Source organism: Lineus longissimus, chromosome 13 (assembly GCF_910592395.1).
Source record: "Lineus longissimus chromosome 13, tnLinLong1.2, whole genome shotgun sequence".
Lineage (NCBI taxonomy): Eukaryota > Metazoa > Nemertea > Pilidiophora > Heteronemertea > Lineidae > Lineus > Lineus longissimus.
In genome coordinates, this window is record NC_088320.1 from 1683508 (window position 1) to 1695820 (window position 12313).

At 41.9% G+C, this 12313-nt stretch overlaps 1 protein-coding gene across 1 annotated transcript in view; it reads right to left on the reverse strand.

The window, feature by feature from the left end:
• Positions 1-12313, reverse strand: part of LOC135498326 (thrombospondin type-1 domain-containing protein 7A-like) — a 67527-nt gene that overhangs the window by 13029 nt on the left and 42185 nt on the right. Inside the window, exons 9-23 of the mRNA XM_064788581.1 lie at positions 11062-11270; positions 10637-10835; positions 9476-9556; positions 9020-9212; positions 8649-8764; positions 7451-7660; positions 6812-7021; positions 6282-6539; positions 5766-5944; positions 5483-5628; positions 5200-5353; positions 4682-4942; positions 4283-4546; positions 3811-4027; positions 3497-3688 (exon numbers count right to left, since the gene is read on the reverse strand). Of these exons, the coding sequence (XP_064644651.1) occupies positions 3497-3688; positions 3811-4027; positions 4283-4546; positions 4682-4942; positions 5200-5353; positions 5483-5628; positions 5766-5944; positions 6282-6539; positions 6812-7021; positions 7451-7660; positions 8649-8764; positions 9020-9212; positions 9476-9556; positions 10637-10835; positions 11062-11270 (2889 nt within the window). The remainder of the gene's footprint in view (positions 1-3496; positions 3689-3810; positions 4028-4282; positions 4547-4681; positions 4943-5199; positions 5354-5482; positions 5629-5765; positions 5945-6281; positions 6540-6811; positions 7022-7450; positions 7661-8648; positions 8765-9019; positions 9213-9475; positions 9557-10636; positions 10836-11061; positions 11271-12313) is intronic.

The window sequence follows — 12313 nt, forward strand, 5'->3', positions numbered from 1 at the left end:
TGTTTTCACTATAAAATGCATTAGGCCACATTCTGGTCTAATGCTGTGTTGGATTCGATGGCCATGGAGAGTTTTCAGCGGGGTTTTCAGCAGCTTTGGATTTTTTTTGCAGACAACTTAGTTAAATTTGAGGTCGATATAATGGAGCATGGTGGAGCGCAAATTCTGCACAGTTAAGCCTAGCTAAAGTCTGTCTGATTTTGGCCTACATCAACTCGACCATTCCGGACCTGATTTCAGTACAAGGACCACAAGTGCAGTAATAATTCTCTGTTTATATAGCGAGGTTAAAGTCACTTATTACTTCATGAAATATGGGCAACAGGAAACATTTCTCCTTACCTTACTCGTAGACTCCTAATAAGACCAATATTCCCCATGAAATTCTTTCATATAGAATTCTTTGATCAAGGCTCTACATCCAATCAACTAATGTGTCAAATTCAATTCAAGGTAAATGGAATCGTTAAGGAGCCATGTTCACATCCGAATCAAAAACACGCTGACAGTGACCAAACTGAAATCCAGCGAAAAACTCAAGTGAAATATATCTCGAACACAATCCCTTCTGACTAGTCTCGAGAGAATCAAACTGAATACAAGATTAGCACTTAATTTCATTCGTGAACATAATCCACGAAGTATGAAATCCCTCAAGATCAATAGAAACTAAAATGGTCAGACACTTAAGCTTGTAAATGAGGCAGTATTATTCCAAATGAATCCTGATTCGTTAACACCACTTCCTTATCTCAAATCCCATAGAAATGCCGTCGATTTAAATCTTGTAAATAACTATTCGTCCTTTGGATGTCCTGCGGGTCCGACGAGTGAACAACGTTCCGCCGTGACTGGCATCACATGCCTTTGATGAGTGTGGTGTTTCATCGCTGCATGTGTACTGGCATTAGAGCATCATCCAAGGGGCTGTTTCATCGGTGTGTTCGGGTAGTGATGAGGGATCTGGTCTGGCAACTGGAAGGTCATGGGTTCGATCACCATCAGTGGCATCCCTAAAGCTTTTGATGTGTGTTATAATTTGTTGTTAGCTGCGAGGCAGCCTGCATTTCAATTTAGACACAAATATTTTATCGGTTTAAAGTGCTGTGCCGATAAAACGACCCCTAGAGGACTTGATATAACTGACTTGTCACTTCTCTCATTAAGTGAGCCACTTGGCGCTGAAAACTGGGATTAGGTGGAGAATGTGCCAATATTACTAATGAGTGAAGTGAGCCAAGAGCTTCCCGACTAGTGAAAGCAGCACCTGATTAATACTGGTTTTCATAATGCCACTAAAAGCATTCTGTCAAAAAATCGGAGAACTAAACTGAACAACAGGGCCTTTTTAATAGATATGGCTCCAAGTAGAGCTGCAATCAGTTTTTCCATGTACATTGATTTTGATGTAAACAGAAATCTCGGCATCCTGCATGATTTTTAGTAGCTTGTAGTCATATGGTGGAATGTCAAAATGTTTATGAGCATTCTCACATTGCTGATTAAACCTTGGTTTGGTGATGGATTGGAAACAAAGCCCTTCAAAACAACCCGTCGGCTCACTTCCACTGGGATTTTTTCATTGTAAATCTTTTCCGCTTGCGTCTCTGCACAATTAACGTCATTCATTGTCTGTATAGTCTTGTCAACCACAAACCAAACACATTCCTATAGTCATCCATTATATTGCCAACCAATATGTTGTGGCCTTATGTCCCACTAGAGACGAAGAGCCATAAGTAAGTAAGTAATATTGCCAACCAAAGTCATAACAGATAAATTCCCATGTAGATTCCGGCAAAAGGCTAACATGGAATTGAAGCCATAAACCATCGCAATGACCCAATATAATCAGAAATATGATTGAGATCCAAGCAAAAAACAGCAGCTGGTTATTTCCCTTGAGTGCAGTTCGCTGCAGAAATAGTTCCGACACCTTATATCATCTTGAATAGAAATAGGCAAATCAAAGAAGCAGGCGTGGTCCTGATTTACTGTTAACGGCTGCGCTAAATCTTTGCAGGCATTTTGTTCTTGGATTTCACGATAGCTGCGAGCCGTGAAAAAATGAATATCGCAAAGTACATTTTGGATTGCGTGTGGGAGCAGAGTTCCCATTTAGCAGCCCTAAAAAAGACCTAAACTCTAGCACTTGTCTCCAGAGAGAGATCACTGTGTGCTAATCGGACATGATTCAGCATCTTCAGTCCACAATAGATGGAAAACATTATTAGCTAGAGGCAAATCATCTCACTTTGGGGATAAGAACTGGAGATGAGATTTCTTTTCATTGTGGGGCAATCTGTCTTAGACGCCCTCATTAGTGAGTCCATTTGCAGCATTTATGTAGGAATGTGCATCGACCAGTTAGCAGACAAGCTAACAAAAGACTACCGGTACCCAGAAGAGGAGTTGAATGCAAAATGCTTACAGCCTATAATAGTCAAGCAATACATGGGTTCAGACCGATGGTGATGTATAGGTGAACCATAGAAGGGGTATAAGTAGTTTTTGCGCGACTGGATCAATACCAATGAGACCTGAAGGATGGCTGATCTGGCTGGGGAATAACAACAGCGAGAAGCATATCGTACCCGTATTGTGTACACGTCCCTACAGGCATGACCGAATTTATCTGATCCAGCAACCTAGAAAGAAATTTCCTTTTTACAGAGTATAATGCACTGTGACTAGGCAACACATATCATGATAACATGGCATGGCTCTCAGCAATCTCCTTCATATATTTCCTTTCTGCATTGCAAGACCGAGTGGCTTGGATAACCATTTATGAATAATAAATAAGGAAGTCTGACCACATGCAATAACTCGATCATTCTCGGCTAAATTATCTTTATGCACGAGCTCTGTCGAAAGCTGTAGTTTTAAAATGTGGTGCTACATATAAACCCATGTAAGACGGAGTTGTCCCTAAGGCAGATGAGACTCCAAATAACGGAAAACAGCTTTCTGAGACACATGATAAGAAAAGAAAATGATGGGAAAAGTCCTTGTAAGCTATCAGCGAGTAAAGGTTGTCATGGTTTCAGTTAGTTGTGACAGGCGTCTAACATCTCAAAGGAATGCGTCTAACAGCTTTCATTTTAACACTTCATGGGATAAAGAGTAACTTGTATGTCCACAAAAACGTTTGCAAATGCAACCCCTCTTGTAGGTCATGTAACGGTTAAAGGGGTGCACTGTTCATTGACAGATCTTCAGTTTACATATACTTGTGGTCGATTGTATCTAGTTTCATTTTTTGAACATACTGTTCGAGAAGGAATTCGGAGACATCTGCAGCACTGCCATCTAAAGTTGAAAAAACAAAATAGTCAGCCAAGATAAAACCAAATTTCAACTCTATAACAGAACCAGTCAACTTAAGCAGCAGAGATGGAATTTAGTCTCTCGCCAAATGAGAATGATCAACTTCATTAGCGTTTAAGGTTCACAGTTTACAATACTCAGAAATCAGAAAGAGTTTCTCACCCACCTATAGCTCTGATACCATCTGATCGCTGACACCATGTATCCCTCGTATTATTCTTCCAATCTGAAACATGCCATTTAAATGTGTAGTACTCCCCTTCTTTGCATGGCCGTGTTTCCCATAGGTCAGTTGGGCAAGGTGCACCACTATGGGCCGGGAAGCTGAGGATTGCCCTGGAGCGTGTTTGGATGCCTTCTGGAAGGAACAAAGAAACAAAGGCTTCAAGATTAGTTCACATTGAGAGCAACTGGTTCAAATCAGAGACACCAGCAAATAATCCTCATAATTCGTTAACACAAATACACACACCGACATACCTTCATCCGGCCCATCACCCTTTCTAACACACTCTCCCCAACGGGACCATCGCGACATGACACAATCCCCAGGACAAGGCACTCGACATGAGGTCTCTGTTTGAAGATCCTCTAATCGCCCAAGATTTTTCACACAAAGATCTCGACTGACTTTCTTTTCATCATCTTGGCGACAAGTTATGTTTCTGTAACGCATGCCTCCTCCACACCCAGACTCCTGGAGAAAAAGAAAAAAGGTGTAAGTCATTTCACCTGAGTTTAGCAACATCTGCAAAATATTCACTAAGTTCTTCCACTCCAAAATAATATCTGTGGAACCTGAACAAGTTTTAGTTCAACGAATTTCTTGCAGATGGAAGCAACACTAGTTTGTATCCACACAGTAGAAAAACCATGAGGTAGTTATGCGGTAGTTGCATGATATTTGTTGTAACTTTGCAATCAGCAGATTTCTTCTGAAGAATAAGCTCACCAGGACTTGACACTCTGTCCATTGAGACACGTCCCACTTATAACACATCTTCACCTCACACGGCATCTTCTGGTCCAGTAACGGTGGACAGTCACGCCCCCGACCTTCAGGTTTCAGAAGTATGGACCTCCAGCGTCGCTTGTATGCGATGCCACAGTCCCTGTCGCACTTTGTCCACTCTGACCAATGGGAGACCACGCAGTCTACATCACACGTCGTCGAGCAGGAGATCTCCAAAGGCCCAGCCACTTTACTTTCATTCAACTGGAGGTAAAAGAAAAAAAAACTTTAGAAAACCAGAAAAACTCTCATATCGGTACTGGTCTATTCTAATGCGATAGAGATGAGAAGTCTGATGATGTCCATTCAATTCTTTATCGAAATACAAAGGCAATTTACCCCTTCACAATGTTCACTAGCAACGATTCTCCTATCATGGCGCACACACTGACGATGCCGTATTTTCTTCCCATTTCCACAAGTGGCAGCACCAGGCAAGAGACAACTGCTCCAGGTGGTAAATTGCCATGAATACTCATGGCATGTCTGATTGAGGATGCATGGTTGTATTTCGTTGAGCTGGGGGCAGGGCGGTCCGTTGGCCTTGGCTTTCTGGAGGATACTTCGATGACGAGTTCCTGACTGGAGGATGTCGCAAGGCTGCAAGAAATATCAGATGAAAAGTCAATCAAGAAAGCAATTTCTCATCATCACCACTAGAACATTACCCTAGACATCCCTTCTCATGTTCTCTACCTACTGAAGTATGGTCTCATTTTACTATAAATGGCAATAGAGGGGAAGAAACATGAGAGCAACATATTGTTTGGGTCAGCCAGGAGGTCCACAACCGGAGTCATTGATTGGAAGAGCATACTAGTGAAGGTACAGGGCACTTTGTGATTCCATAGACCTACCTGTGGGCACAGAGACCATTCAGACCATTGGCTGACGATACAGTCGCCGGGACAAGGAACATGACAGAAGGCTGTCTGTTGAGGTTTTGCGTGGTGATCACACATAGATGCGTTGATCTCTTTCTGGGTAGTTCGTGATGACTCATACACACATCTGAAACACAAAAAATACTGCTTATCAAATGACCAAAGTTTTGATTGATAGAAAATACATGGGGAAGATTAAAAACTCTGATATGAATCTTTTTCCTGTAGTTGTCACTTCATAAATGAGCACACCTACCTGACTGATCTCTCCTGGGTACCAGGTCCGCAGTTAAAGTCCTCCATACCTGCCATGGGCATCCCAAGGCTGCACTGGCTCCAAGGTTCTGTGATCCACTTGTAGTTGTCACATGAGTCACCACAGCATGGTCTCGTTTCAGTCTCCTGGGAAAAGAGTAAAACCTTTCAAATCTTATAAAGTCAAGAACTTGAACAACAAGAATACTTATTTATTGGAACCAAAGGCGCTCTACAGATATCTTCCACATTTATTTCATTTTCTCCATACACTTCCATCATACCTGCTTTGAGTTATCCAACTTTGGACACTTCCGGCCTCCAACGTGAGCTTTCTCCATCAGTTTTCGTGTTCTAGTCTGCACTCCACATCCACAGGTGGCAGTGCAAGCTGTCCAAGGTGTCCACTTGGACATTAAGCAATCCTTGTGGCAGTTGAAGACACACACTTCTTCCTTGAATGCTGGGAAATGAAACGATATCATAAGTGATTGTTGCTGGCTACAGACAGGTCTTACTACAATGTCCTTTTACTTCCTGCACCTCAGTTGGCATCGAAACATTCAAGCTGATGCAGGAGTCTTAACTATGGAATCCAACCAGACCTACAGGGCTTTTTGATTACCTTTAGCTCTGTCGATAAAGTGACTGCCTTGTAATTCAAAGGTCCCAGGTTTGAACTCTAGCTGGACCTTGGTGTTGTGACCAGTTACAATAGTGTATCTGTTTTTGACAACCTTCAAGCTAACTTGATAACTTCATTCAAAATGACACTGTCTAGACCTTTCAAACAAGCTTACCTTTATCCGAGCACTCTAATGCTCTCCCTTTAAATCCCTTATCATCTTTACACATCAGCGCCTTGTATCGTCTACCACCACCACATTCGCCCTTGATGCCATGACCTATGATGGGATGACCTTTGCCCTCTACCTCCAAGATGCAATCAGACCAATCACCAACGTGTTTTACAGTGTATTTTGGACATTTACATTGTATTTTTTCAACCATTGGGTATTTTTCCTTATCGCGGCATTCCTCTTTGGATATGCTAGAGCCTGGAAGGCAAGACAAGACTTGTTAAAAACAGTACTTTTTTTTGCCCCAAATGACAAAATTAAGAAGCAATGTAATTGAGGCCTGCAAATTCACATAGATCAAAATTACATGTAATATTAGTACCCCAGCTAATCTCGATAGGCCACGCAGAGCAGTGGACCGGCAATCCAAAGATAAGTGGTTTGAATCGCAGTCAGGGCACCGTCTAACCCTCACCATCTGCTCAAAGGTTTTGTGTCAAGATGGTTTTGGAAAGTTTAATCAAACTCACCAATCATAAACCGTGAACGCCGCTTATGACCAAGACACGACTTGGTACATCTCGACCAATCAGACCAGCCGGACAAATCGCATAGCTTGTCACATGAGAGGACGCAGTCTTGCACCACACTGGGTGGTTCATAGCCATGTTTGATACATTCGTCAATAGTGACTGTCACACTTTCATTGACGCTGATGTTGGTCCTCACACAGTAAAGCGCTTAAATAGAAACAAAAAAATTCATGAAATTTTAGGGCTTGGAAACACACCAAATAAAGGCAAAGGGGTTGTTTTTCAATTTAAGTAAGACATTTCTTTTGGCAACTATGCCACAAGCATCTAGTGTAGGCACTTAGGAAATTGACACCAATATAGCCCATTAGCTTTATTTAAGGGGTTAAAGTCAACAGGGCACTTAGGAAATCGACACCACAATGGCCCATTAGCTTAATTACGTGATGCGATAGCATTACCTGCTCGTAATTGGATTACTAACCTTGCTAATATGTCGCTAACATTTCCGTGGGGAAATCAAGCTGGTGAACACGTGGCTATTATGATTGAATGAACAAGAAAACAGCTGATGACCTTCGAGCGAAAAATCGTTATCTTTCCTTTTGAAAGGAGTTGACGATTCAATTTTCTTACCTCTTGTCCTTACACCATTTCCACATTCCTGATCTCTGTGTGGCAATACGCAGCCTGACCATTTTGTTGGCTCCCATCCATAGCGGTAGCATGGTTCAAGTCCAGGGCAGACACGAGTCTGTCGATTCCCATAGGGGCAGTTGGTGCCCCCATATTGGGCATGCTGGAGAATGTAGCGCTGACGAATTTGATATGGCTTTTCCTTTTTGTCTGGAAGTAAAGGGTGCACTTAAGTAAAACAATTTTGTCATTGCTACTCTTTCAGCCAATTATCTAGGTCGATTGATATGCCAATAAAACAGGTTTGCAAAGAAATTCTGCGGTATTTGTCAGTGGTGGGAAGCTTTTGGTGTCACTATTCTATATTCGAACAAACCAGCCCTGTGAATTGATCAGTATCCGTCTCTTAAGTTACTGATGAATGAGCAAAAAAACTAACTATAAACAATTGTCTGTAGATTGTTTATCTGTTTATTCCAGCGGTGTCATCTGTGTTGATATGAACAGGTATCATCAGCGAAAGGTTAACTAAAGTTAGCAAACGATGACAAACCGGATCCTGTGACAAAAACACCCTCTGATTGGTCCAAACTGGAGTAAACAAGTTAAATACCAAAGTCGATGCCGTACGAAAGTAAAGAAAATCCACTGAGAAAACTAAAGCAGAAAATTTACATTGTAATCTCCCTTTACATACGAAGCAAGACCCGAGAGTATTTTTTGTAAGGGAATATATCGGGTTTTAGATGCACGAACACCTTTGAAAGTAGATCACCTGCCAGGTTCAAGCTCTCTGGCCTTTCAACACCCACTTTACAACAGTATATTCTTGATCATGATCTAACATGACGGAGACAGCACAGATATAACTGAGCGTTTGAAATAAGGAGGCATCGGAAATGGTATTTTTTTGATTATATGCCTCTTAACAGTCAATTATGTCAGACTTGTCACTTGAATCTAATTGACTTGCATGAAGGGAGACTTGGGCAGGAGCCATGGTGGGCCAGGATATCTCAGGGCTAGGTGTCTCTACCATCTCCCTATACATCGGCACCATTCACTCTTGGACGAGGCTTACTTTTTATCACTTAATCAGACTCAGTTCCCATAATACCTATATCAGTCATCTGGAGACACTGAAAGCTCCTGCCTTAAACTGCCCCCTAGGTTTTTTCAATAAGAATCTTTTTCCTACCTGCCATGCATGTAACAGGACAAGAGGTCCACTCTGAGAACTTGGTCATCTTACAGTTTATAGGGCAGGGAGCGGTACAGTTTCGCGTTGCATCGGGTCTGATGTCAGGGTAACATCTGAAATCAAAAAAGAAATTTATGTTGTTGTTAGAACGGTAGTTCAGTACAAATGCATCACAAATTAAAAAACGCTGGTGCATAACATCATTGTCTGACTGTATGAAACAGTCCTGTCCATTGTCAGAATCCTCATCATAGTACTTGCCAACCATTTCCTCTAGCAGACTGCTTATTTTACTTATTGTCATATCTCTGTACCGAGGTGCTATCAAGAAGAACGTATGAAACATTTCAACACCAGCAGAATTTCACCTTTTCTCAGGGACAGCCTTGTTGCCCTTGTAGCATATGACTTGTCTCATCTGTGATCCAGGGCCACACTCAGTCTTATTGATGGTAATACACTTCTCCCACGGGGAGGTCCCCCAGTGATACTGGGAACAGAACTCGGCAGAACATGGCAGGGTCTCAACAAGCCGACTCTTCCCAGGACACTCTTGCCCGCCTGAAAAAACAAGATTTGATTTCTGAGGGCTGATTTGTAATTGTTAGGAATTTCTTTCCAGAGGATCCTCTTTCTCACTTAAATGCAGTGAGTAGCACAACATCAGGGTGCAGGCTCGACACATTAGATCCTCAAAAACCTTGGGACTTTCAAAAGTATGGAGATCGTTTCATGGTAGCCCGTCGGTATTAAGTACGAAGCAAACAATGTAAAAGTCAGCCCTCTCATTAACGAAACATGCTTGGGAACTTGTTTTGAATTACCTTCCTTCGGGTAAGCCAAAATTGTCCTGTATCGTCGTCTCTGCCCCGGGTGGCGCCTACTACCGCATGTTTTAGAACAATGTGTCAGTATTAAGTACGAAGCAAAAACATGTAAAAGTCAGCCCTCTCATTAACGAAACATGCTTGGGAACTTGTTTTGAATTACCTTCCTTCGGGTAAGCCAAAATTGTCCTGTATCGTCGTCTCTGCCCCGGGTGGCGCCTACTACCGCATGTTTTAGAACAATGTGTCGGTATTAAGTACGAAGCAAAAACATGTAAAAGTCAGCCCTCTCATTAACGAAACATGCTTTGGAACTTGTTTTGAATTACCTCTCTTCGGGTAAGCCAAAATTGTCCTGTATCGTCGTCTCTGCCCCGGGTGGCGCCTACTACCGCATGTTTTAGAACAATGTGTCGGTATTAAGTACGAAGCAAACAATGTAAAAGTCAGCCCTCTCATTAACGAAACATGCTTGGGAACTTGTTTTGAATTACCTTCCTTCGGGTAAGCCAAAATTGTCCTGTATCGTCGTCTCTGCCCCGGGTGGCGCCTACTACCACATGTTTTAGAAAAATGTGTCGGTATTAAGTACGAAGCAAAAACATGTAAAAGTCAGCCCTCTCATTAACGAAACATGCTTGGGAACTTGTTTTGAATTACCTTCCTTCGGGTAAGCCAAAATTGTCCTGTATCGTCGTCTCTGCCCCGGGTGGCGCCTACTACCGCATGTTTTAGAACAATGTGTCGGTATTAAGTACGAAGCAAAAACATGTAAAAGTCAGCCCTCTCATTAACGAAACATGCTTGGGAACTTGTTTTGAATTACCTTCCTTCGGGTAAGCTAAAATTGTCCTGTATCGTCGTCTCTGCCCCGGGTGGCGCCTACTACCGCATGTTTTAGAACAATGTGTCGGTATTAAGTACGAAGCAAAAACATGTAAAAGTCAGCCCTCTCATTAACGAAACATGCTTGGGAACTTGTTTTGAATTACCTTCCTTCGGGTAAGCCAAAATTGTCCTGTATCGTCGTCTCTGCCCCGGGTGGCGCCTACTACCGCATGTTTTAGAACAATGTGTCGGTATTAAGTACGAAGCAAAAACATGTAAAAGTCAGCCCTCTCATTAACGAAACATGCTTGGGAACTTGTTTTGAATTACCTTCCTTCGGGTAAGCCAAAATTGTCCTGTATCGTCGTCTCTGCCCCGGGTGGCGCCTACTACCGCATGTTTTAGAACAATGTGTCCACGGACTCCATTCTGATAAGACGCAATCATTCTCGCATGGTACGAAGCATTCATCCTTAATGGCTGGTTTGGGAACTTCACGTAGACACATCCCATCTTTTACTTTTTCTTTCTGTAAAATAAAGGGAGGCAACTGAAGACATCAACTTGAAATGCAAAAAAGATTTGACATGATTCTTACACCCTTCGGTGCAAGCAAGTGTTAGTCCACCTTTCTGAGTATAATCCACAGTAATCCTTACCATGACAGACTTACCACTAAGGCATTCTTGAAGCAACTTTAGGATGGGTGTACCGGCACCTTTAATATTTGAAATTGAAATTGGTAATTTTCCTACCTCTTCATGTCCATAACAATGCACCGATCGATGCCTGAATCCAATTCCACAGTTTTTCTTCTCATCTTGCGGCTGGCAATGACCAAAATTACCCAAGACCCAGCTGTAGCAGGCAGGTAGGAAGCATGATTGACTCTCCTCCAGATGGGGACACTGTACTGTTTCATTCTTCGGGAGGCTTTCGATCTTACGATAGCGGATTCTGTCACCTGGAAACAAGAAGAATTCTTTTTAAAGAAGCCTACTTGAGTTATAAAATGTCTTCACCACCCTTGACTTCAATATTTCATCGAGTGTTAAAGTGTCCTAATGTGCCTATTTCACGACAGCCTTTACATGCCTACCATGCTTATTTACAACTAGCTTGTTCTAAAACCACAGCAATCAATTGAGTGAATTGTGATGACACAGGTGTGACAGTTCAGCTTTACAGGGGGAGTGGACACGAAATCCATGGGTAGAAATGAAAAATCATAGCCAGTAAACAGCATAGTTTAGATATACAAGTCATTTTTTTCTGGGATGTATGTAAACAAAACTTTTTTTCCGATCCTCAAAATATGTATAGGTGGCGCCACCTATTTTTGGGATGTCGCAACTATAATTTATCCTTTTCCAGGATAATTTCTTTATCTTACCACAGTATATTATGAAGAAAACAGCATAAATTGGTTTCTATCATGCAAGAAGAATGAGCAGAATGGATCATTTCTATCGTTCTTGAGTAATTAATGAAAAATAGAAAATCAAAAGATTTCCCGGCCAGAAACCCCCCCCCCCACACACACCCTTGAGGTCATGATATAAAAATAATCTATTTTCGTGCATTCCATCTTTAACAACAATACTGATCATTTTAAGACCTGTTGGGCAAATTTCTATGGTCAGGTTCTCACAATATCCTGGAATGAAATCCGAGATGCTGAAATGTCAGGCTTTTCAGAAGATACTTGTCGTCTGCAATGCAGTTCTACCACTCATTTGTAGACGACAGCACCGTACTGCAGGAATACTGTTTCTAACCCTAGTTAGCTAGGGTTGGTTTCAAAGAGTGCTATGAGTAAAGGACAATTTTCCTTCAATTTTTGTGTGTCGTTAGGGTGTCGCGGGGTGAAACATCATAAGTCCCAAAAAATTTTTTTTTTTTTTTTTTTTTTTGAAATTTTTCATAAGTTTTGATTGGGACCAACGCATATGTAAATAGGCCGCTTTTTGAGGTATGATGTTGAGACAATATCATAACAATGAAGGG